Source organism: Dipteris shenzhenensis, chromosome 26, assembly GCF_047967505.1.
Source record: "Dipteris shenzhenensis isolate YYH24624 ecotype China chromosome 26, Dip_SZ_1.0, whole genome shotgun sequence".
Taxonomy (NCBI): domain Eukaryota; kingdom Viridiplantae; phylum Streptophyta; class Polypodiopsida; order Gleicheniales; family Dipteridaceae; genus Dipteris; species Dipteris shenzhenensis.
This window is the reverse complement of record NC_141621.1, coordinates 37275863-37303706: the sequence shown is the minus strand read 5'-3', so window position 1 is coordinate 37303706 and position 27844 is coordinate 37275863. Positions and strand designations below refer to the sequence as shown.

Sequence of the window (27844 nt, the reverse complement as noted above, 5' to 3'; positions counted from 1 at the left end):
TACAATACTTTTGTAACATACTTCTTTTGTGAAAGCCAAAGGAGTTTCCTACTCCAATCACGCGTGATGCGCATACCAATAATATGACCTGCAAGTCCCAAATCCTTCATATCAAAGGCCTCATGCAACTTGGCCTTTAAGGCATGTAGCTCATAAGTATTCTTGCTAGCCACTAGCATATCATCCACATATAGTGCCAAGATTATCAGGCTATTATCCTTAGCCCTTTTAGTGTAGAGGCAGTGATCACTTTCACTCCTTCTAAAACCCTGGGACTGAATGAAAGCATCAAACTTTTGATACCATTCTCTAGGCACTTGCTTAAGACCATAGAGACTCTTCTTTAGCTTGGAAACTAAATGCTCTATGCCCTTTTCTTCAAAGCCTTCCGATTGCACCATGTAAATTTCCTCATGCAAATCCCCATGCAAGAAAGCTATCTTGACATTTATCTGCATAAGCTCCATATCCTCTGATGCCACTAGTCCAACCATGCATCTAAGTGTGGTCATCTTCACAACCAAAGAGAATATCTCATCAAAGTCCACACCCTTCTCTTGCTTGAACCCTTTAGCAACCAAACGGGCCTTGTACCTAGGCACATCATCAATTGTGACCTTCATCTTGTAGACCCATTTACATGGCAATGCTTTCTTTCCATGTGGCAAAGAAACCAAGTCCCAAGTCTTATTCTTCATAAGTGAACTCATCTCTGATTACATAGCATACTCCCACTTGCGTTGATCCTCACGCATCATAGCCTCTCTGTAGCAAGAAGGCTCCCTGCAACCAATAAGCATCGCATAGTCTACTCCTAGAACAAACCTATCAAGCGGTCTAGACACTCTAGATGATTTTCTCAAGAGCATTTCAGCTTGTTTTTCGACCTGCATATCAGCCACATTTGGCTCATCATTTCCACCAATAGATGATCCATCATCTACCCTTGATTGTATACCTGTGGGAGTACTTGGTGGTACCATTTCTTACACATTTGGTGCATGAACAGCTTGTTGTCTATCAACATATGCAGGTGGATTCACATACTACAAAGTGATTCTCCTCATTTCCCCATCCCTCATGGGTGTCTTATGCATCTTCTTTTCATTGAAGACTGTATCATGGCTGCGTATGATCTTCTTTGCTTTTGGATCCCAGAGACAATAGCCCATCTCTCCACTTTCACCATAACCCAGAAAGATGCATTTCCTAGACTTAGGATCTAGCTTCTTTCCTAAGTCTAGGAAATGATGCATTTTCTAGACTTAGGATCTAGCTTCTTTCGAAGCTCTTTTGGCACATGTGCATATGCCTCACACCCAAATGTAAGCAAATGAGAGTAAGAGGGCTTCTTGCCACTCCATGCCTCTTCAAGAATACCACCATCTAAACTCTTACTAGGTGATCTATTGATCACATGCACTGAAGTCTTCATTGCCTTAGCCCAAAAACCACCAAAAAGACTTGCATTGGAAAGCATGCATTGCAACCTTTCTTGAATGGTATGGTTCATCTTTTCTGCAACTGGATTTTACTCTGGAATACGAGGGGATGTGAGCTCCCTCTTAATCCCATGTGTATCACAGAAATGCTGAAAGTCATGAGAGAGATACTCTCCACCATCGTCAGTCCGTAGGCATTTAAGCGTTCTACCTGGCTGATTCTCAACCAAGGCCAGCCATTTCTGAAATACCTGGAACACATCACTCTTCCGAGCTATAGCATAAGCCCACACTTTCCTAGTTGCATCATCAATGAATGTCACATAGTATTTAGCCCCGCCTAATGACCATGTAGGCATGTGACCACATATGTCTGAATGCACCAAATCAAGCTTTTCAAACTCTTTCTTTCCCCTTCTTTTATGGGCTGATTTAGTCTGCTTCCCATAGAGACAGTGCTCACAAAATTCAAAATCAGAGAAACTCAAATGCGGTACATAACCCAAATGGCATAAGAGTTTCATCCCATTTTGGCTCATATGGCCCGACCGGCAATGCCATAAAGAAGTGCTTAGCTGCTCGGTTATTGCAACAACATGATCAAACACCCCTAATACATGTAAGGGATACAAAGTCCCACACTTGGCACCCCTGGCCAAAAGCATAGAGCCCTTCTGAATTTTCCAAGTCTAAAAGCCAAAAGTGGTGTGAAAACCAGCATCATCTAGCTGACCCACTGAAATAAGACTCTTGGTCAACTTAGGCACATGTCTCACATGTTTCAGAACAAATGCAGACCTTATTTGCAAAAGAAAACTTTATGTCACCTGCTCCCACTATGTCACATGCATAGTCATTTCCAAGATGCACACAACCTGTCTTTCGACTGTCATAAGTGGAGAACCATTCCCTATGGGGAGTAACATGGAATGAAGCACCAAAATCCAAAATCCAATCCTTGGAATATGCATCATCTGAAGCGGTAAGCAACTCTGCAGATAAACTAGACATGAAGAGAACGTCATTGTCATGATCATGTGTGACTGCATTGATCTCCTCGATCTTCACTTTTCCTTTGTCCTCCCTTGGACTCTCTTCCTTCTGATTTGCACCCCAATTTGCATTCTTTTTCTTATCCTTTTGCTCTCTTTTCAGCTTGTAGCAATCCTTTTTCATATGGCCCTTCTTGCCAGTGGTAACACTCAATGTTCTGTGCCCTGGATTTGCTACAAGGCTTCCCTCTTTCTTAGGACTTCCCCTTGAACTGTGATCTGCCCCTTTGCACATTTAAGGCTGGATCCTGCTTGTTGCCATCCATAGACTTCCGTCTAATTTCCTCAGCCAACAAGCTAACCACAACATCATCAAATTTCAGTACTCCACTAGGTGAAGAGTTACTGATAGCTATACGGAAGGTATCCCATGAGGATGGCAATGAACATAAGAGAAATATTGCCTTAGTCTCTACATCAAAATTCATCTTCTGAGCCTGAAGCTGGCTGAAAATAATATTGAACTCATTCATATGAGAAGTAATGGAGACCCCTTCCTTCATCTGCAGCTCAAACAACCTCTTCATGAGGTAAACTTTATTAGAGGCAGTTTCCTTTTCATAAGTGGCACATAGTTTCTTCCATAAATCTTCTGTAGTCTGCTCATTTACTACTGTGAAATAAACTAACTCTGCAAGATGAAGTCTAATAGTAGACTTTGCTAATGCATCCAACTCATTCCAATCATCCTCGGACATATTTGCAGGCTTAGCTTCAATCCCTACCAAGGGTTTAATCTGCTTCTTTGGAATAAGCACATCCCTTATCTATTCTTTTCACAAAGAAAAGTTTGTCTCATCAAACTTTTTAATGTTGAAAAACTCCTTTTCAGACATGGAAGAGGATGCCATAATGCAAATAAAGCAAAATCCCAAATGTTAATGCCTGTAAGAGAGAATCACACCAAATACTAGGTGCACCCAAATGTGTATGCCACAATAGACTGAAATATCACCAAAACTCAAAGGTCAAAGCATCAAAAGATGCATCTAACTCATGTGCATATACTATGCATCCATATGACCAAATCTGGCCCAAAAGAAAATGCCAACTGCAATGGCAATCCAAAATGCCAATAAGTGCCAAATGACTCAAGCATAAACACTGTCCACTGGCATATGCATCAATAATATCTCATCCAAGAGAGCATAGCACTATCAGTGCATCACCTGCAATGTGTCGAAGCTGTCCCTTAGCATAAAATAGCATCCATGTGCAAAGCGTCCATAGAAATAGCATCCCACAAGGCAATCTAGGCCTATCAGCACATCCAATAAGGATCGCAATGCATCCAAATGGCCTATAAATCATCCACTGCAACCCAATGCACACCATGAATAAGCGTACATGGCTCAAACTGCAACCAGAGTGATCTGCATAAGGTATGCTCAAGAAATCATAGTCCCATGGTAACGACCGCTACTGAAAATAGAACCTAAGATGCCTCAAAACATGGACACCATTGCATAATCGGACTCAACAAGAAAAATTGCAAATATCTCTCTTCTATCGGAACTCTAAAATCCCAACTGATGAGTGAGAAATGGGAGTCAACACTTATCCACTGCCATGTGGCATAAATCTAAGGTTTCAGAACCTCAAAATGAAAAATGCATAACAGAGAGACGAAATCGAATACACAGAGATCTATAACTCTAAAAATCCTCCACCGAATCACGTAAGAAGTGACAAGTAGGGGTTTTTGGGCGTCCGAAATGCAATGGGACAAACGGTTTTGGAAACCGTGGTCTCAATCACTGGGTCCAACAGACGGACTGAAAAACGTTTTTGGAAACAGAGCTATTTGTAAATTCCATTGGAGTGCAAATGATGAGCAACATAGAAGTTTTAGGACCTCCTAAGTCCACCAGAACTGACAGATCTGCAAATGGTTACCCCAAACTTGAGTTCCAACACCCGAGCAGAAAAACGCAGAAACTGACACACTGAGTCAGAAATCCAATGAAATGATCCCAGATTCAAGAATAAAGGTGTTTCCAAGGTCCTGAAGTGAAGTGGACACCAAAAGCAAGTAATAGTTGCCTCTACAAGTCAATATGGAGTCTCTGTCATCGAACGGAACAGGGAAAAGGTCAAAACTTTGAAAACACTTAACAGGCTCTCAAAACCACTTCGCAAAACCAAAGTGACTTTTCCAAAGGTTCCTCCAATGTCTCTACACACTCGGATGCAAGTAAAGTCACCCACAAAGCTTCCCACAGAGCTTCTCCTTCCTCTCACAAAGCTACTAAGCTTCAAGCATTCACACATGCTCAGCTAGATCACCCGAGCTCTGATACCAGTTGAGAGTGCTCTCAATAGAAGCAAGAACGGAAGAGGGAGAGAGAGAAACAGAGAGCCACACAAGTTTTAGTGGGTGCAAAACCACCCTAATCTTCTTTTTCATTCATTTATATATGACCCTAAAACTGATTGTATTCCCTATGGGATGAATAAAAACCATAAACCTATTATTTTCCCTATGTTACAAAACCATAACCCTAATGTTTTCCACAAATAGAGTGGCAGGGGCAAGTTGAAGGGGTTTGTGGGAATGGAGACTCAAATTTATTCAATTTCAAGTGGGAATAAAAAATATGATGTAGGGTATAAAACCCAACCAAATTTTATGATTTTAAACCCAGGATATCTTGCATGCATACTAGGCATGTACATTGATTTTCATATGTGAGAAAACCCTTAAACTAATTGTATTACCTATGGGCTAAATAAAAACCATAAAGCTGTTATTTTCCCTATGTTAAAAAACCTATTATTTTCCCTATGTTAGAAAACCATAAACCTGTTATTTTCCCTATGTTAGAAAACCATACCCCTAATTTTTTCCACAAATGGAGTTGGAGGGGCAAATTGGAGGGGGTTGTGGGAATGGAGAAGCAAATTTATTCAATTTCAAGTGAAGGAATAAAAAATATAATGTACGGTACAAAACCCAAGCAAATTTTTTGATTTTAAACCCGGGACATCCTGCATGCATACTAGGCATGTATATTAATTTTTAGCCCCAAATATGCCCTGGAAGCATGATATTCGACATCGTGCGACTTGGTATGCATGCAAGATGTCTTGGGTTTAAAATCATAAAATTTGGTTGGGTTTTGTATCCTAAACCCTAAACCCTATTTTTAATTCCATACTAGTTGAAGACAGCAATGATTTTTGTTGCTAAAATGGAACTTAGAATTATACTGATGATTTTGAATCACATGATGAAGCTAGCAAAGCTACATACCTTTTCTGCCTCATCATGGACTGTGTCAGCTATATAGTGCCCAACTGGACTCCTTTTTGTGGTTGCTCTTGAACTTCATGCTGGCTTGAGGTGCCAACTTCTTCATCTCTCTCCTCAAACAATTCCCTCTACAAAATTCATGAACTCCTCATTGGACATGTCATACTCTAATGTGGCATCCTTGATTGCCTTTTGTGTTCGCTAGATTGCCTCCATATCGGTGAGGCTTGAGTCATCAAAGCGTGCAATCTCATCAATTGCTGGATTAACTGGAGCATCAAAATCAATGACATCATCAAAGGTGTCATTTGAGAGCCGACATAGCACCTCATTCTCCTCGAGACCGGTTTCTTCCATCACTTACAATAGGGTAAGGTATTCCTCATCCTCAATCCTAGTTGGATCAACCAAACCGAGGTGTGGCTTGGTTGCTACCTCATTTGGATTATAAGTGGAGGATGGATATGCACGAGTTGGATATGATGATAAGACGACCTCGCTTTCAACTTGATCCTCAGCTAGGTTAATAGTATGCTCCTCAGGCTCCAGGTCTAGGTTTATGTCATCTCCTCCACCACTTGTTGATGGACCTGCTCCACCACAGAATTAGTTGATGAAATCCACTGGTCAAAAGCCTCTCTAGGGAAGCCATGAGTGCAGGAGGATGCTTGGGAAGATGAAAGAGGAGGTTGTGGAATGTAAGGTTACTCAGGAGTGGGAAACTGAAAATGTGAAAATGACCTTAGAAGTATACTTTATAAGATGGGCATTGCCCTTAAAAATGCTTTTAATTACAATATTTTTATATTTACTATTTTTACATTGGAAAGTGTTTCTCTCTCTCTCTCTCTCTCTCTCTCTCTCTCTCTGTGTCTCTCTCTGTCTCTGTCTCTCTCTTTGTCTCTCTCTTGTTGACCCTCTCTCTCTCTCTCTCTCTCTCTCTCTCTCTCTCCCCCTCTCTCCCTTGCTCTCTCTCTCTCTCTCTCTCTCTCTCTCTCTCTCTCTCTCTCTCTCCGTGTATCCCTTTCCCTCCCTTTGTGTCCCTATTTTCTCTCTCTCTCTCTCTCTCTCTCTCTCTCTCTCTCTCTTTGACACCCGATGATCATCTAGTTTCCTTGTTGCCCTTAGCTATCTTTGTCATGGACATTGATTTTACATGTACACTTTTTGTATTTTGTTAGCGGCTCCACCTTTTGGATCAATTGTATCTGGGTTCTTTTTCAATCTCATATCGAAGACCTTAATTAACTTTCTTATTTTTCTCTTTCTCAACTTAGAGGTGCAAATGAAAAAATGCAATCTCTACCCCTCTCTCTCTCTCTATCCCACTCTCCATCCCCCTCTTTCTATCCCCATCTCCATCTCTATTTTTCCCTCCCCCTCCCTTTGTGTCCCTGACTGCTCTCTCTCTCTCTCTCTCTCTCTCTCTCTCCATCTCTCTCTCTCTATTCATACATCTAACTCTGTCTCATGGTCGAGTGCATTATTTATATGGGGTTAAAGGTCACTATGCCTTTACCCCGGTAAAATGAAAAATAGTATATTTAAAGCATCATATTTGGGAGGCCACTGAGACATCAGTAACCATGTGCATGATTTCTACGCAGAAACTGGGCTCTTGTCACACGATGTTGGATTTAGGGTTTGCAGGGGTTTTTTTGCATACAACTCATGCACATGGTTCTTGATGTCTCAGTGGCCTCGCAAATATGATTTTTTTAACATATTATTTTTCATTTGTGAGAAAACCCTAATTACTATTAATTCCTAAAAATTGATGTTTTCTTTATTTATATAATCTTTGGGTTTTGATGTGATATGTTGGTTGCAGGATGTCTTATGGGTTGATGAATATACCAGATGCAAGGGTGGAACCAGAGGGTCTTCTACTGGGGGAATGGCTCCGATCGCGGCCACTACATCAACAGAGTGGGTCAACACATTTTGGTCTTCCATCGACAATTATCGTCGGATGGAAAGCTGAATATCATGAAGTTCAGAGTCCTTAGTCAGATGGGGAAGATGAGGCCCATCCATCCTACTACAGATCGTGTTGTTTTAGTTAGGCGTAGTGTAGCTTTATTTTTGTTCTCGAAAATACGATCCCGTTCTCTCCATAATATCATAGCTATTGCAAGGCTAGATGGTGTTACAGATCCCCAAGCTATAGAGAATTAAATTGTCCAACCCTCTCTACTTCAACAAGCAAAAAAGGGATCTGAGCCAAGCAGGAAGAAGCATAGACTAGAGTAGCTTACGCGTTCAAGTGGGTGCTCTTTGTAATACTACTCTATGTCAATAAAGAATACCATTTTCAAATTATTTCCTCTTCTTGCTAGGGAACATTGTTTCCTTTTCCATGTTAAGTAAAATTAAGTATTATTTCTTTTTACATGTTCCATTGAGATTTGATGTTTATTATTTCATTTTGCTATTGTATACATCATTGGAAAGTCTTTCATAAGTAAATTGAGATTGCATGTAAGTAAATTAATAGATTGCAAATACAATGAAAATATATTTGAGATTGCATATACAAAGACAATTCAAAAAAAGACACTGATATAAGACTAATGCCCGTAGGCAGGGTACGGGTACATGAACTCTAACTATTGCCTGAGGCAAAGCATACAAAATCCCTAAGTGTCCTTGGACTTCCTAAGACGAACAATAAACTGCATGTCTTTGGTGGTCCTCGTGACCCTTTTCCTATGGATGGCAGCCAGTTGGGTGTCATCCATGAGGTCTACTAGGTAGGCCTCATCTGCATGCTGCATGGCAAGTAAGGCATCTCTAAAAATATGCCAGGGAGCCTCCACAGCTCCGTGCCTGTAATAGTGAGACATTGGGCTATTGTTGAGGTCCTACATGACCTCACGTACCACCCTTGCAAAGCTCACCATCGGGATGAGCAGATTGATGGACTTTTGAAACTTTCTAGTCTCTCAAAGAGCCACCGTGCTCGGCTTGAATCTGTATCGCCTCACTGGAGGAGGGCCTCTTCTTAGATGTTGATGGCCTCTTTGCCCTGGACCTAGAGCTCGGTGTCCTCTCCTCTCCCCTATTGCCATGGACCCTGATTCTCTGCTCTTGGCTTAGTCCTCTACTTTGTCCTTCGTTGTTCCTCTTCCTCGTGCTCCTCCTCTGTGCTCTCTGAGTCATCGGTCTTTGCATGTTGATCCTCTTATGTCTTCCTCTGTCCCTCTGTTTTCCGTCCTACACCTTGCTCCCTATCTGGCCTCCGGAATGGTAGTTTCTCCCTTCGATAGGGATCATCAAGGGGAGAGGGGGGAGGGCTATCACTCTCTGTCTCTGAGTTTGAGGATGGGTCTTATTATGCTAGTCTCCGTGGTGCCTTGATCTTGGGCTTGACCATGGGGGATGGAGAGAGTGTATGAGAGAAAGGGTGAGGGTGCGAGAGATAGGGTGGAAATGTCAGGGGCAAGTGGGAGGTGGTGTGGGAATGGAGAGCTCTTTAAACAATGAAATGAAAATGAGGGCCCATTCTTTTATATAGGGCCCAAACCCTAATTTTTAAAAATACTTGTTTTAATAAAAACTCTCAAAAAAGTAAAATTGGTGCAACCTTGAGCTAAATACTTACAATTAACATCCAATAACCGTAATTTTCTCATTTGTATTGCAACTCATGGCCATTATCCATTGGCTTTACTGCAAATCACATAACTAAAATTACAAAGAAATTCTAAAACTTATGCATGGGTGGACTTGGAAGAGTCTATACCATCATTTTCATTCGTCTCCACCCATATGCACCCTTGTCTATGATGGGTTGCATGCCACCTTGCATGATTCTGTCTTGCATGTGATGAGTTGTATATTCTTCTTCGACGTTCTATGTTAACAGCTCACACTACATGGGACACTAAGGACTCTTTGAATGCTAGTGTTGCACCTGCTATTATTTTGATATGCCTGTACTACCATTGAACCAATTGAACCATTGGGCTTGACTTAGTTCTACCACTTCTATGTTGGGTCGCTCTATTATATGCACAGCGTGCTTGCTAATGCGATCTTTCCATGCCCAAAGTGGACCATACTCCGCTGCTTCCATAATTCCATGCCATGTATGGTGCATGAGCATATAAAATGTGCTACCAAATAGAGAAACAAATTAATAAATATAGGGCCATTCAATATGCACATCTCAATGTCTAAGTTAAAGATTACCATGTACTGTGTGAAATGATTTTTTCCCCAAGCTATCTCCATATTCCGGCTAAAGTCATTCATAACATTGATGAAACACTGTGCATCATCATCTTTGAATCTTTTATTTTATAGAGTAAACGTACCAAACTATCAAGAGCTAACCACACTCGTATCTTTTCCAATCTTTTTTGTCCCTTCCCCCCTCATTCACAATAGGCAGTGTGTAACTTTATCCATACATCAAAACTCATTAGGACATTTGAACTTGTCATTCTTCTTCTTTGCAGAAAGGAATTTTAAAGCCTTGACACCACCAAAGATTGGCTTACAAGGAACATTGCCTGTTTTTCCAGATCTTTTCTCAGCTTTTGTATTCTTTACTTGCCCAAACTGTAGTCCCATATCTAAAAGAACCTTTTCCTCTCACTCTCTTGTTGGGCTTCAAGTTATATGCATCAATGATGTATAGATGCACCAACTTTTCAATTATTCTCACAATAGCATGAAGCACACAAATGCAAGAAGAATTTCAAGAATTGGGCTCCATGATGAATCTTTCCCTAGAACATCCCTATCCGATGCCTTTATTTAATCTATCTCATGCAAACAGTGTCTAATGGATATGAAACTTTTCATGAGACTTAATGTGAATAAGATTAAGGCGTATGCAAAGTATTGTACGCATCCTACGAAGGCACATACGATGGGAAGAATTAGATGCATATTTTTTGATACTCGGATATGAGTCTCAGTGGTGGAAAATGAAAAAATAAGCATCCAAATGGTATCCGATGGGTATAAAACTTTTCACAGGCATAATATTAAGGCATGTCTAAAGTATAGGATCCATTGTACAAATGCACGTACAATGGGAGCAAGCAAATGCATATTTTTTTATACTCAGATATATGAGACGCAGTGGAAAAATAGAAAATAAGCATGCCCACCCATGCAAACAGTGTTCGATGGGCATGAAACTTTGCAGGTGCGTTAATGTGAATAATATCAAGGTCTGTGCAAAGTATCGTACCCATCATACAAAGGCACATACGGTGGGAGCAAGTAGATGCATATTTTTTTATACTCGGGTATGAGACTCGATGGAAAACAAGAAAATAGGCATGCCTATCCATGCAAACGGTGTTCGAAGGGTATGAAACTTTGAACGGGCCTTAGAGTAAATAAGATTAAGGTATGTGCAAAGTATAATACCCATTGTACAAAGGCATGTATGATGGGAGCAAGCAGATGCATATTTTTTATACTCAGGTATATGAGACGCGATTGGAAAAAAAAAAAGCATGCCCACCCATGCAAACATGTCCGATGGGTATGAAGCTTTGCATGGGCCTTAAAGTGAATAAGGTTAAGGCACGTATGGTGGGAGAAAGTAGATGCATATTTTTTGACACTCGGTGAAAACAAGAAAATAAGCATGTCCACCCATGGTAACGGTATCTGATGGATATGAAAATTTGCATGGGCCTTAATGTGAATCTGATTAAGGAGTGCACAAAGTATAGTATCCATCGAATGAAGGCATGTCCGATGGGAGCAAGCAAATGCATATTTCTTGATACTCGGGTATATGATGCAAACGGTGTCTGATGGGCATGATACTTTCCATGGGACTTTAAGTGAATAAGATTAAAGCGTGTGCAAAGTATGGCACCCATCTGACAAAGGCAGTGCTATTTCCCTAACCTTGAGAACCATCAATGGTGACATTTCTCTACTATTTATGTGACATTTCCTTATATCCCTCTCTCAAAAACCCTTGGATCATTATGCCATGGATCATGGCAAAAACTTCCAAGGGAAAAGCATCCAAAATAGCCATCATTGTAAGTCCCATAGTGTCACTATATACCCAACATTGTGTTAGTGTCAATATATACCGACACTAAAGAGTGTCGGAATATACTAACACTTTTACCGACATAAAACCCACCTGCAGGCTATACTGGTAGTTTTTTGCCTACTCGTGCTAAACATCGAAAGGCAAGCGTTGAAAAAGGAAGAAGGTGTAGTAGTGTAAGCTATGCTCCCCTTTCACATTATGGAGACCATCCCTCAAGTTAGAGAGTATGTGGGTCATTGGGAGGGTGGACACTTGATGAATTCTCAGGTACAAGGTAAAGCTTCAGAGGACACAATCCTGTTAGTCATCCAAATGACCTGATGTTGTTGCCTCGAAACTACAACCACAAGTGTGATGATTTCTATAACCATGTAGACAAAATTTAATCAATTCAAATGACACAATTTGTATCTTGAACAAGGAGAATGCCTACTAAAGTATGCATGCGATTCGAAAATTCATTTGACAAAATCCTTTCCCATCCTCGTCTTCATCTTCCACCCTTGTCCTTACCCTCAAGCTTATCTTCCACCTCATGACTTCCTCAAGCCTTCCATCCTCATCCTTTCCACCCCTGGTGACAATTAAGTACAAGTTTGTGTGCATGCAAGCGCAATTCCTTACTTTGTATTTCTATGCTATGTTTTGTTTCAAGGTCATAGATGTTGTCCCCTGCCTACACCATTTCATGTCAAGTCTCAATGAAAACGTGGTACCCACCATGTGTAAATAATTTGAGCATTTTCTTCAACAATAGAAAAGAAGAAGAGAACCCTCAACTTGTTCTCCATTGTTGTCGCAATTGACCAGGTTCATATGATAACCTCATGAACATCCTTGCTTTTCTTTTCTAATTAAGCATCCTTCCTGCGAGTACAGGACCATGGGTATATTGGTTTCTTCTTGAATCATTCACATTATAGATACTTTATTCTTTGACTGCAGTTCTCTCTCTCTCTCTCTCTTTCTTACATACATATGTGTGTGTGTGTGTGTGTGTGTGTGTGTGTGTGTGAGTGTGTGTGTGTGTACTTAAAAAGGAGGGTAAAAAAAGGGAGAATGCTAAATAATGGTAGAACTGCTTAAGGTTTATTGGGATAACCCATCAATTTGGGAAAATTTGTCCTCAAGAGTGACTTCCACATTGGACTTTGGCCACTCTTTACAAACAACTTTCCATTTGGTTTGCTAGTTATGAAGATGATGAGACCTTCACTTGTTGTAAATGATTTTACTCTCATGCTTCCAAGTAAACAATAGTTTTGGGACTATAGATCTTGAGTCATGACAATCTCATGCATCTAGATGTACCTTGTGGCTAATATGTTGCATGGTAGGTAGATTGTTTGACAAAGCTTCAATATAAAGGGTTAGTAAGTGAAAGAATTGATTGATTCAAGTAACTAATGGTCCTTAATGGCCTCACCTAATTCACTCATTTGTTTTCTCGCGCACTCCTCGTTAACCTATTCCAAAGACCCTTAATTTAAGGAAATTATTCATTTCTTTACTTACCATTACAAGATAAGTATTTATTTTTAATTTGAGAAATTCAATATATTTCTTAATTAGTAGAAGGGCAATACATCAACACATCTAAAAGAGAGATTTCAAGTTTATGGAGGATTAGGGCAAAGCCTTTTCTAGTGCACTTCTTCTGCACTTCTTCGTGGTACTCACCATGTACTATTATTTCAATTTAAGATATTGCATAGTAGGAAAAGTCTTCATGGTACTTTTCCATATTAAATACACTTTGAAGTTTCATTTGAAACTTTTCAATCCTGCTAGAGTGGTTGTAGATGACGAGTCACATAGATTAATTGTGTGTGAAGGAAAAAGCTCTTCATGCCACTCGGCCCTGGCAAGCCCAGCTGTACAAGCTTCTCTTTGGCTGAGGGAAGGGTACACCCATTGTACGAGTTTACATATCTAATATCCTTGACTTATTTCTAACAGCTCCTTAATGATTTGATTCAAAGCTTTGCTGCCTCTGGATTTACGGAGCTCTTTACTCTAATTAAAACCAACCATACGCCGACAATTTAGCTGCTTGTTTATCCTACAACTTATTATAAGGATCCATCACGCTCATGAGCAATGGATATTTACGTACAAGCTACGTCTTCACGTTGCATTCTAGCATAATGTTCCTTTTCATTCCATGCATACGCTTCGACTGTCTGTCCTCTTCAAATATACTTCATGGATTGATACCGCCCGTCCTAGATCTGACTGCTTCAAACGATCTGCGGATCATTGTCCATTGTTAAGCCCCTAGCTTCCAAGCGTAGATACTTCTCCACCGAAAGACGAGACGATGCTTCCAACATATCTACTACTGTAGTAACTACGAACAACGGTGTCAAATAACACACAATGTCACACATGTCACAGGTGACGCGTGACAGGAAAGGGAAGGCACCTGGGGGCCCTTTAAAATTCACAGTCGCTTCACACGATGAAGAGTCATTGACAAACACGCCTCAGGCACGCAGTCAATGAAATATTGAAGAGAGACGTTAATCAATGGTTAGGAGCTTTAAAGAAAGTGATAGGACGATCGTACGTTCGATCCATAAGTTTACCCCTGTGAATGAAGGGGAAGTAGTAGACTCCTCCCACGAGAGAGAATTTACAGAAGGTCCTACACTCACATTGACGGTAGCCACTTGCCTCAACAGTTGCAGGTGGAACAAAGTCAATACCCGAACCACTTCAGCAGTTACAAATGAAAGTTACAGAACGAAAACGTTTCCGAGGAATAGAAATATGAGTCGTAAAGCTATATCAGGGCACAAAGTCCATCGTAAATGGTTCGCTCTTGAATCTTTCCACGAATTTCAGTCTGAGTCAAAGCAAAATACGACTCAAGTTAGAAACCCGAGGCCCCTGCGTCAGAAAATAATTAGCAGCAGAAAGCAGCGTGCTGCAGCAGGGGTGCGCGATCTGCTGGAGATGAGGTTGAATAAGCCAATTACACCTGCTTGCTTGTCAAAATATCCACAAGAATTAATAGGATGACAAATCTGCAAGTGCTCTACACAATATACAGGTTCCTGCGTACAGGCTGCGCTGAGCTGAGTATTGGATTGGGAAACGGCTGGTAGGGCTTGCAGCAGGTGGGCAGCAAAGACGCGGTTAGTATGATCAATTAAAGTTCCATGGGACGTATGCAGCTTCTTCATCGACAAAATATTGGTGTACTTTAGGTTTAAGCGGAACCAAGGTGATCGATGAATGGGCCAGGATAACAAAATTTGTTGCAGGCGGGGAGAAGGAAGATCAGGTATTGTCGCAGGAGAGGACGCCCTTGATACGGACGACGGTGGAGGAGATGAGGTTATTAACGGTGGCAACGGATTCGAGGGAGAGTTTGGCGGTGGGGACGTGGTCGACCAAGATCTGGAAGGCAACAGTGAGCAATGACCCGGAACTGGAAGAAGGAGAAGAAGCAGAAGCAGAAGGAGGAGCAGGAGGAGGAGGAGCAGGGGAGGTACTGGAGGTGGAGCTGGATTCGAGATGGATGGAACGGCGATGGAGATGGGGAGGAGGAGGAGGAGGAGATGGAGGGCCGTCGGGGAGGATGGCGAAGCCTGACGGAAGTAACAAGACGGAGTCGGGATCTCCTCCGTTGAGAACAGCTCCCATCGCTGTTACGTCCACCGGAGCATATATCACCAACGAACACGATTTGTCTGTGCAGCAATCTTGCAATATCAGCATGTTGCTCTGATTGGAGCTCACTGCCTGCACCATCCAACCACAACAAATTACAACAATCACAATTCACCTTCTATTGACACAATTTCTACGATGGAATCGCCACAATCCATCCATGATCCATGATCCTTCATTACCCATGACCCATTGTCCACACCAGAAATTGACGGTGGTATCAAGAACCAGATTCACAACAGATTTCTACGATCAACCGTATCCGTAATCACGAATTGTCACACCAGAAATCTACGACAAATTTGTACGGTGAATCCATCCTTAATCAGCATTGTCAACAGTTAACACCGGAAATCAAGGACAGAAGCGCGAGAAATTTCTATGATCAATCATCAATCTATCCTACTCAACTCCACAAGGCAAAGACAGAATCACCACGAATTTGTATGATCAATCTATCCCTCATCAGTTATCACGCATTGTCCACACCAGAAATCTACGACGGAAAATGAAATACCACAAATATCTACGATCAATCCATCCTCAATCATACGTTGTCAACGCCAGAAATATCTTCAATCAATCCATCATTCATTACACATTGTCGACGCTAGAAATCAAGAATGGAATGGAATCACCACAAATTTCTACGATACATCGCGTGCTTCGGATCCTTAATCACCCATTATCACACCAGAAAGCAACGATTGACGACGATGAGACCATTCTCGCATAGCTCGTCATCTGAGATCTCCATGAATCGTATCCTTAATCACGCCTTCTCAACCAAACCTTGCCTTCATCTCAAGACCGCAGCATCATATTCACCATAAATTTCTACGATGAATCGCTGGCACACCAGCTGGACATCTACGACGGAAGACGATCAAATTTACCACGACTGTCTACGGTGAATCGCATCCTTAATCATGCTAGAATCAACGATTGAAGACGATCAAACCAATTCTGAACTGCTCGTCATCAATATAAATCTCACCAGAAATCAAAGTATGAAGACGATCAGACAAACCTTCCATTACCATTCTTGCATTTTCTCCCCCTTCATCTTCCACAAATCATGTCAACGAATCGCTCTTCTGAAAACTCACATTTACCCTTAGTAGCGAGACGCTGTTGCCCGGATCTGGACCTTTCGGAACTCGCACCATTTCCTCCACCACGCCCATGTTCGACAGGATATCCCACTTCGATCGGAAATCATCAATAACACAAGCACTAGCATCAACAGGCAACCCCCTCAAAAAAAAATTCATCATTGACATTCTTCCAGCAGCTCACCTCTGTTCTGTATCTTTCGTCCCGTAGGAACTGAAACACTCGCGCGGGAGGCACAGGCAGCCATAAAGAAGTTGCCGCACTCAGTACGATGCCTGGAGGTCGGCCTGGATCATCCACGCTCTTCCGGATCACGACCCGGCAGTCATCAGCACCTGCTCCGGAGAGGGTAATCCAAGTATGTGATGCAGATGCGCTCACACCCGCGCAGAAATTGTTAGTCATGCGCTCGGCAAGCTTGAGCATGCTGCGTCGTCCCTCAGCATTGGGAAGCACTGCATGATGGACAAATTCCATAAAATAATGCTCACGGTAGCTCAACTCTCCATGCTCCACGGAAAAGCACGGATCGGCGTTCATTATCGCCATTAAAGCTTATAGACTCGTTGCAAGATCGTCGCAGGACATCGTATTCCTTCGATCTCGCGAGGATAATCGCGACTAAAGCTTACAGATTCGTTGCAAGAGCGTAGCAGGACATCGTAACCCCTCGTCGCAAAACTTCGTAGAGCACTGATCGTCGTGAGACATCACGGGATAACCGCAAATAAAGGTCGTTGCAACAAAACCCCGCTACACCGGAGAACAACGCTCTGCGTACCTGCTTCCCGGCTGGGAGTGGTGCTGGTCAGGAGGCTAGCAATACGTTCGCACTGTCTCTGCAGCGTGGCCAGCCATCGCTGGGCTCCGAAACCCATGCCAGTGTTCACCAGCGCCTGGTAAGATGGATGTACTCCTTTGTCGTCAACCTCTACGTGCTCCACCCACGTAACCTGCATCGAAATCAACAATCCAGAAATCGCTGCTTCAATCTTCTCCTGCCCTGCTGCAATCTCCACAATTTCATCTGCATGTCAACCATGTACCTTCGAGTAGCCGTTGGCCGTCTCCTCTATCACGCAACCAGAGGGTCGCTTCCTGCACCGCAGCAGCGATGGAGGTGGATTCCCTCTCAAGCTATCCACCGAGACATCCACCACTACCCATAGATGATCCACCCGCTTGGAGTACCGCAGAAAGTAAATCTCCCGAGTCGGCACAAGAGGCGTCGGTAGCTGCAGCTCTGCATACATCTGACCACAGCCTCACGTCGTCAACGTGGGATTGATGAACTCGAAAAATACTGTCCTCATGCACAATTCACCGTCATGCCTTACCAGTTGCATAGCGCCATCGAAGGAGCTTGCACCTCCACTCGACAACACTTCCACTGTCAGTGCTCTCGATATGATCGAGGGAAACATCTCTGTCCATCGATCCTGCGATCGCGAAAACAGAGAAGTCCTCGTCAGGGACAGGGTAAGCTGAACCCTAATCGTCGAGCTTGCGAACCCAGAATTACACGCCATGGATTGTTTGAATATGAAGCTGAGGGCGAGGCCGCATAGCCTACCACATCCATCAGAGTCTCGACCAGCGAAGGAGCGTTCATGATCACCAGCTCCGTCTCTCTGGACGCTTCGACTTTCAGCCCGAAAGGCGTAGGACCAATCACTCTTGGGAACCTCTGCACATACTCGTCATTATCAAGCGACTCTGTGCCAAAATGCGGATCGGGCAACCACAGAGGCTCCCCGGCTTGAGCAACCTGAGCTAGCTCCTCCATAGCCGAGACCGCAAGCTCCACAACCATGTGCTTCTCAGTATCTGTGAGGCCGAGAGGCCGTGAGGCTATATCGGCGACAGAAGGCCCAGAGGCGAGGTCGCTGGCGGGGGGAGCGAGCCCGAGCTCAGCAGATGAGGTGGGAGTGGAGGGTGCAGCAAAGGATGAGAGAGGACGGCCAAGGTGTTTGGCTGCGAGAGATGAGATCCGATTGACCTGAATCAACTCCCCGACTGTGAGAGTGCGCACCACACATCACAGCGAAAGCAACTCGACAGAGTCGACACAGATCATGCATGAGCTACAGGAGCCATACCTCTTCTCTGAGCTTCGCGTTCTCCACTCGTAATTGCTGTTCCTCGAACGACATCTCCGCGAGATTTGCAGGTCCGCCGCAGTTGGAGCACACCACGTTCCTGATAGCGTCTCGCAATGCCATGTTCTCCGCCTTAAGCTTCTCATTTTCGTTCCTGAGATATGAATTGTCGTTCCGTTCCTGCTGAGCCTGATATTATCAACATACAAACCAAGATGCAGCTGAAAAAATCAGCGATCTTGAGCAGGAAACGTTGGCAACGGCTCCGCAAGACAAGAGAGATGGATGCAGCGGTGATGCCAAGCTAGGGAAGAAACCTTCATCTGCGTTCGCTTGTTCTGGAACCAGAATTTGACCTGGCGAGGGTCGAGGTTCAGCTCCCTGCTAAGCTCGAGCCGTGCCTTCTCATCTGGATGCGGGCATTCCTTGAACAACCTGCAGCCACGCCATAGCCGAAAGCTCTTCCTGTCAGCAAATAAGCTAGGCTTTCCTTCCCAAGACTGACACCACACAGAAGCTCTGCGCCGCCTTTGCTCTAAAGACTTTCATCCATTTACCTTTCCATCTCCTGAATTTGATGCTGAGTATGCCTGTGATAGCGCTTCTTGTTGCGCCTTTGTCCAGGATCCTGTTCCTCCCCAGAACCCCCATCTTGATTGTCGCTGCTAGACTTGCTTTCTAGCTCATCCTCCTTGTTCTTCATCCTCCCGCTGTCAGTACTATGAGTAGCAGCGTCAAGATGTACTGCCTCCAGGCTCATAGGCTGCGAGGAGCACACGTTCTCGTGAGATGCAAATCCTACACCCCCACCCTAGGGTAAGAGTGAGCTCAGTCCAGGATACGAATCAGGGCAAAGCAATTGCGGGAGGTGACTCACCGGTGCAAGAGATAGTCCTGCGGATGCAAAGACGTTCTTCGATTGCAGTGGCATTGGCTGGGGGTGCAGCAATCTGGGAGTGATCATAGCCCCAGCCGGCATATTTGCTCCTGCTCCGTCGGTGACTATATCTTCGTGCCTCTTACCGACAAACCTGCTTCCCGCTCATCTTAGCTTGATTTCGACCGGATTAATTTGTCAATTTTGAGGAGCATAACCACATTTCGGACCGGTCGGTTTGAGATAAGCCGGTGACGCATGTCGAAGAGCAACCGATAAGTTCACGTCGGAAGCAAGGCAGCACGACAGTCGTTCACGGGCTGAAAGTCGGGTCGCCAGGTGCCGGGAGGCTTTGGAGCTCTAGCAGCGGAGCAAGATCCGGGTGATAGAATTGGGGTTCCGCGGATCCAGTGAGGAAAGGAGAGCGCCAACAGCATGAGAGGAAAGGGGAGAGGAAATCATGAAGGGCAGCATGCCAGCCTCTACTCTGGGATCTGATCGGTATGTACCTATGGAGTGTGGGCGGTTCAAAGTCTGTTCTCTACTCTGGGATCTGGGTATGTACCTATGGAGTGTAAGCAACCGCTTCAAAGTCTGCTCGCTTGATCTCTTTTCTGGTTTGCTGATCTCTCTTCTGCAAAGACTATTGAGGAAGCGGGAGGATTGGAGTGAGAGGAAGCAGAAGAAGCAGAGCAAACAGGAAGGCCAAGGAGAAAGGAGGTAGGAGAGGATGGAGGTGAGCAAGATTTCAGAGTGGACAGATAGGAACCACACAGAGAAGAAGCACTCAGACAAAAACGTGAAAGAGAAAGACAGAGAGACACATGGATAGAGAGCGTGAGACGATGACGATTAGTCGTAATGCCGTTATTAAAGTATTAATGTTGTTGATAATCGAACCTAGTATTGTAAAGAGTCAAAAAGCTTTTTGGAACTCGGGTTACTTTAACCACCACGAGAGGTTCGAACCTTTGCGTGAAAGAGACAGCGAAATCTGCATGAGACAGTCGCCAAAGTTCTAACTTCTCTGCTGTTGACTTTTATACAAAGCGCCGGCCGTCGCTCTTTCTCACGCCGGGAATCCTACGTGGCAGCCTCTCGAGGCCATTGATCCGTCGCATTCAGCATTGAATGCGCCCTTCGTGGCCATTAACACCCCTCAACAAAGGCTCATCCAACCTCCACGGGGTCCTCCACGTCAGTCACCTGCCTTAAATGCGGACCGGAAAGCCGTGCGCGGTGCCATCCCAAAGACGGCGCGGGCGCGCCGGGGGGGACCAGCCGCTTCCGGGGCGACCTGATTTACGCATGGAATGATGTAGGCCCATGTATGATGTGATCATGGGTGATGATGCCATCATGCATGGGCCATGAGCATGCTCGCAGCCTACGACGTAACCCGTCCCCATGCACAAAGCGCATGTAGCCCATACATGCATCCCCCATCCATGCCCCCCGGGGCCCACCCCCATGCACACTCCTCGTGTTGTCTCCTCGTGTTTATGAGAAGCTCACGTTGTTGAAGATTGACCTCTCCTTTTTGTGGACCCCGCCCCAACGAGATCCCCATTTTCGGGTACCTGCCCGTCACTTGCACGCAAATTAAAAAACACTAATTTTCTATACCCTTTTCTTCCTCAAAAACCCATCCCCCCTTTATCTTCCTACACTTATAAGGTTTTTTGTCGTTGCCTTTGTCCTTTCATAGTTCACAAGAACCACGCTCTTTCCTTTATCTTCTCCCCTACCGTTTGCCACGTAAATGTAAATAATGTAAATGTGTATTCTGTGTAAACGTATGGAATTCTTCCTCAAACCCATCCCTTTCTTAGTAGTTCAAATGTGCAATAACACTTTAGATAATGATAAACAATGCTAAGACCACTTAACTTGTATGGCTCTTGCCTTTTTTTATTATGAAATATATCCGTTTTTAACAATGCTAAGAGCTCTTAATTTGCACATTCAAGCCCATGCATTTTTGTTAAAACAAAATTTGACACAACTACTCCTAACTTGATCATACATTCAAGACCTATATTGATGGAACTCTAGCTAACACTTAGGTACTAGAGATAGAGATACGCTGGTAGTTATTAGTTTGCATTCATTACTATTATAGTCCTTTCAAACACAACATAATTAAACACTCCATGGTTGTTGCTCTCTTCAATGCCTTCCCTCTCATCCACTATAGGACAAGGTGTCTCAATGTGGGATGTTATTTAATAGCTTAACATGGATGTTATTGGATCGCTACCTAGTTGTATGGTTCTCTTGGCCCCTAAATTATGTGACCCTTCAACTCACATCAAAGCTACCTTTAAAGTATGCATCCATTTCTCAAAATATTCATGTAAGGAACCTTAGCTCTTGTACAAAGAACAAAGTGTTGTCATTATTCTCCTTCACATGGATATACTATCCAATAAAATATTATTGAATCATAGTACATCTCAAGATAATAGGAATGCTGCAATTAATGAGTGTCATAATTCAAACCTATCCCCTTTTCTGTGTACAAGGAACTTATACCTACCTCATTGAATGCCTCATAACTGTGCAAAGAAGAGTGCCCCCTTTCTAAGAATGTTTCTAGCATGTAATAATATTTTCCAAAAAAGCTTTTAGAAAACAAGAGGCCTTTCATGGTATGTTGGGAGGGAATTTTTCCAATACTTTGAGCGGTGAGCAACCTGGCCAAGCATTCATCCCCACACCCCAAGCTATGCCAAAAGCATATGCTTGTGCTAACATCCATCCGTATAACCTACCGGGGCAATGTCAAGCAAGCGATGGCCCATAGCTTTTATTTTTTGCTGCAGTCACAACAAATTACCTTAGCAGGTGTGTGCACAAATAACAAACTGGATACAACGGGTATGGAGGGACCTGATCCCCACAATGCTAGGGTGGAGACAAAAAAATGCAAGGGAAGCCATTTTGTATGAGTTACGAAATTCTGTATGCATGGGCTTTTTTGTATATAGGACTACACTAAATATAAATATACAATAGAAGCTTTAAAGAGGAGTAGCTTCAACACGTGAAGTGGTTTATAAACTTACCTCAATTGTGTCTATTATGCACCCTTGAGGATAGTCAATTGCAATGATCTTTCAAGAGTGACTATCTATATGACATTCAAATCCACCTTATTTAAATTCAACAAACGTCTTATTTATACCCCTAGAGTGTGCATTAGTGGCAGGAGCTAAAGCATTCACACGCACATGCCAAAGTATGGATTATGAGAGTTGTCATACATCCTTGGGACTATTTATCCCTTGATGCTTACCCTATACAACATGTAACATAGATTTGATCTCTTTTTAGCTCCAGCCTCTCCCAGATGTGTTCCAACAGCTCCAGGCTCTTCTCTACAAGTAGTTGGTTCGTTAGTGGAAGGGGATCTTTTAATTTGGGGGGCTTACAAGCCATTTTTCGCAAGAGGGTCTTTCAAATACAATTATGGTATGTCCATGTACAGTCAAAATTATAGCATGTATATGTACAAAAGAGGGGTAGACAATTATGCAAAAAAATGCAATTTTTTTAATTTTTTTTTTAAAATAAGATGAGAATGTATTGATAGAAAGGGCTGGTCAGGCCCTAAGAGGTAACCGTACAAAAATGGGCTGCAACAAAGAGGATAGCCCCCTCGGCCTACACTGAAGAGATCAAGGAAAGCCCAGAATCTAGAGATATAAGCTAACTTCCCATATACTTTGGCTAACTAGGGGGGTCCTTTGTGCCTACAAGAGACCCTAGATCTCTAAAAAGACCTTTCACTGCCAGTGTGACTTTCTCCTCCCTGAAGCCAAAAGCAACCCCTCTTTGGAAGGCAATAAGATTACAGGTTTCCCAAATGCCTAGGAAACATGTCACATGAATCGACAGCCAACACGTAGCAACCGTGGATGGTAGGTTGGAGGTATTCCCTAACATGACTAACTTCCAATTTGCATTGATACAAAAACGAAAAAATGGCCCGAAACTCCGAACCATTTTTTCTATTTTGGACCATAGGGGCCCGACAGCTCTGCATGACCAAGACAAATGCCTCAGACTTTCGAGGGCTTGCTCACACAAGGGACAAACTGGGGAGATTCGAAGATGTCTAGCTAACCCATTGTTCCTTGTACCAAGCCGACCACCAAGAGGGAGATCTTCTAAAGTTCCACTTACAATTGGTAAAGGATATAGTTTTCTTACAAAAGAGCATGTACTTACATATGTATGGTAGTCTTGATCACCCAAACTACACAAAAAGAACATGCATCCACATATCTCATCGTTAATTTCAAAATGTAGGTTTGGTCTAATTGGGAAAGCTGCATCCTCTCAACTCATCATTTCTCACGAGGTTTAACTCACATATATGCAAATATAACACTTAGGCTCATCATAAGTGACATTCTATAGAAAAGATATAAATGAGCTAATGACAAAAGCGAAAATTTAATTGTTTTTTGAAAATTCAAAAATTGTGTCAATCATGTTAGCCTACATTCATCGTATAGATTAGGATTTTAGCGGCCCTAATTGTTCGCCGTTATCTCCTCCTCCCCCCCCTCCAACTTTTATGCCATCACTACCGTCGCCAACTTCTTTGCCCTTATCCCACTATTATCCCACCACTAGTACCACCACCATGATCACCTTCTCTTCCATGTCCTCCTCCAGTCTTCTCCACCTTCTCCTCTGTCACCATTGCTACTCCACCCCCTCCTTATGCAATAACACTTCAATGCTATTTAGGTATGTCAATGCATGTACACACACATGCATCTATGTGCCGTGCGCACGCGCATTCACACACAGTTGCATGTTCTTACCTCATAATTTCTCATGTGGTTTGAGTCTCAGCTCACAAGTATGTTAGCAAACCACTTGGGTTCTGCATAAGGGACATTTAAATTGACAATTTGAAGAAAAGATGTTTGCTTATGTACAAGAGGGAAATTTTAATTAAATTCAAAGAAATATGTAAGCTGAATAAGAAAGGTGGGATCACAATTTACAAAATAAGATGTTTTAATGAACACCCATGAACACACGCTATTCATAGGAATTATAAAATAGTGATTCATGGACCCCTTCAACATTGCTTTGGATTAAATTTCCCTTACTTGTGTTGATCGCTTCCTTCATATTAAAAAATGTATTACGTCCTTATTTTGTTTAGATGCTTAAGAAAACTATTGAAAAGGCAATGAAATAGCTAGATTAAGATAGACTCAATATAGTGCATGATATTTACATTAACAAATTACGTATTAGCTATTACAATTAAAAGTGACAAGAAAAGCACAAAAAGAAGATGGGAATACAAATTAATGGGCTAGCACTATTGAAACATATGAATTTGTACAGCACAACAATGAGGGTATGACAACACCATATAAGGTTGAGACACTAAATTTTGAATACAAGCACTCAATTTGTAAGAATCCCTAAATGACTCCTAGAGAAGAATTACTCCTTTTCCATTTAAAATAAAATGCAATCGATAAATAGAATCATGCCTTCTAAGATTGTATGCTACATTGGTCAAATATCATGTACACCCATGATAGATTAGAGAACATGAAAAAATAGCAACAATGTATATTGTAATTTAGGGTCACACTACATGGTAAATTACATACACAATTGATAAACAACTTGGCTAATTGTGGAACCTATCAATAGATGTAGCATGTCTTAATGAATCTCAAGAATGTAACCTATGTTTGGAAACAAAACTAACATCAACCCCAAATAGCTCATGTACTAAACCAACAACCTAGGAGTGGACATCACATTGTACATCTATAGGTAACACTACTACACCTTTGTCCTTTTCCAATGTTTTCTTATCGATGTTTAGTACACGTGGGTGTGAAAATCATCAGTACAACCCACGGACAGGTTTTAATGATGGCTATTTTGGATGTTTCTCTCTTGGAAGAGCCTAATTTTGAAGTTTTCCCATGATGCATGAGAAAATGGTAGAGGGCTATAAGGAAATGTCACATCAATAATAGAGAAATGTCACTGTCAATGGTTCTCAAGTAGGGGAAATAGCATCGCCTTTTTTAGATGGTTGCAATACTTTGCAAAAGCTTTAGTCTTATTCACTAAAGGCCCATGCAAAATTGAACACCGTTTGCATGGATGGGCATGTTTATTTTCTTGTTTTCCACCGCGTCTCATATCTGAGTATCAAAAAATATGCATTTGCTTGCTCCCATTGTATGTGCCTTTGTTTGATGGGTACTATACTTTTCACACGCCTTAAACTTATTCACGTTAAGGCCCATGCAAAGTTTCGTGCCCATCTGATATCATTCGCATGGTTAGACATGTATATTTTTGTATTAAAAAATATGCATTTGCTTGCTCCCATTGTACATGCCATTTTCAAATGGGTTTAATCTTATTCACTCAAAGGCCCATGCAAAGTATTTGTCACCGGTTGCATGGGTGGGCATGCTTATTTTCTTATTTCCCACACTTACGCATCTCATACCATAGTATCAAAAAATACGCATCTGCTTGCTCCCATTGTATGTTCCTTTATCCGATGGGTATGTAACTTTGCACATGCCTTAATCTTATTCACTTTAAGGCCCGTGAAAAGTTGCATGACCATCTGATATCATTCACATGGTTGGACATGCATATTTTCTTACTTTCCAATGCACCTCATATATGAGTATAAAAAATTATGCATCTGCTAGCTCCCATCATACATGCCTTTGTAAGATGGGTATGATACTTTGCACATGCCTTAACATTATTTAATTTAAGTTTTGTGCAAAGTATCATACGCATCGGACACTGTTTGCATGGGTGGGCATGCTTATTTTCTTGTTTTCCATTGCGTCTCATACCTGAGTATCAAAAAATATGCATTTTCTTGCTCCATTGTATGTGCCTTTGTCCGATGGATACGATACTTTGCACATGCATTAATATTATTCACCCATCAGACACTGTTTCCATGATTGGGCATCCTTATTTTCTTGTTTTCCACCATGTCTCATACTTGGGTATAAAAAAATATGCACCTACTTTCTCCCATCATATGTGCCTTTGTCCGATGGGTACAATACTTTGCACATTCAACTTAATATTATATAATTTAGTTTATGTGAAAAGTTTCATACCCATCGGACACCGTTTGCATGCTTATTTTCTTGTTTTCCACCAAATCTCATATCTAAGTATCAAAAAATGTGTATATGTTTGCTCCCATCGCATGTGCCTTTGTCCGATGGATACGATACTTTGGAAATACCTTAATCTTACTTACTTTAAGACTTGTGCAAATTTTCAAACCCATCAAACACCATTTTCATGGTTGGACATGCTTATTTTCTTGTTTTCCACCGCGTTTCATATCTAAGTATCACAAAATCCGCATTTGCTTGCTCCCATCACATGTGCCTTTGTTTGATGTGTGCGATACTTTGCAAATGCCTTAATATTATTACTTTAAGTCTTGTACAAATTATCATGCCCATACAATATCATTCACATAATTAGAAATGCATATTTTCTTGTTCTCCATCACTTCTTATACATGAGCATTTAAAAAAATGCATCGGTGTAGTCCTATTGCACATGCCTTTGTCAGATGGGTATGATACTTTGCACATGCCTTAATATTATTTACTTTAAGTCCCATGCAAAGTATCATGCTCATCTGATAAATTATGCATGGTTGAACATGCATATTTTCTTGTTTTCCACACCTTTTGCATCAATGGGCATGCATATTTTCTTATTTTTCATCACGGCTCATACATGGCACACCTCCAAAACCACAACTCAAGACCAATTCAAGCCTCAAAAATTTCAGAAATCATGCCCAAGCATCCATGAATTTTAGGAATTTAGTGTCATGTTCCATTGATATATATCAACTTCAAACCCTATTTTTGTTGATAGGTTGCAAACCCCCTCTCCGTCGGTGTGGACCGATGCCAAACCCTATTTTTGTTGAAATATACCATAACGACTAACCAAAAAAAAGAAAGAACCAAACAGAGACTCAACAGAGAGAACTATGCATACATAGAAAGACATAGGCAAGCCTCAAGCCAAGCATTCATTTCTTAAATCATCGTCTGATTACAATAGCTAGTGCCAATCAAGAAACACAACAGATATTAATGCAAAGAGTGCCACATCTTTGGCCAAAAGAACTTAGAATGAACCTTAGTGAGCACTTTAAGGAAGCCCAAATGTCCTAAGGGGGTAACCAAGAACTATGTAAGATAGCACGTATGATCAACGGAAG

The 27844-nt window shown here is 42.2% G+C and overlaps 1 protein-coding gene across 2 annotated transcripts; it reads right to left on the bottom strand.

The window, feature by feature from the left end:
• Positions 1 to 14214: 14214 nt before the first annotated feature.
• Positions 14215 to 20335, bottom strand: LOC147885025 (homeobox-leucine zipper protein HDG2-like). 2 transcript variants are annotated; one of them, XM_087397343.1, is made up of 11 exons: positions 19555 to 20335; positions 19235 to 19440; positions 18995 to 19112; positions 18678 to 18866; positions 18152 to 18577; positions 17916 to 18017; positions 17625 to 17831; positions 17360 to 17531; positions 16762 to 17033; positions 16578 to 16667; positions 14215 to 15534 (listed from the first exon to the last, which is right to left on the bottom strand). In XM_087397343.1, the coding sequence occupies exons 1-11, from the start codon at positions 19654 to 19656 to the stop codon at positions 15070 to 15072; spliced, it is 2349 nt and encodes a 782-aa protein (XP_087253469.1). In that variant the 5' UTR covers positions 19657 to 20335; the 3' UTR covers positions 14215 to 15069. The 2 variants fall into 2 exon arrangements, with proteins under 2 accessions (XP_087253469.1, XP_087253468.1); XM_087397342.1 differs by having other exon boundaries at positions 14217 to 15534; positions 16572 to 16667.
• Positions 20336 to 27844: the final 7509 nt, after the last annotated feature.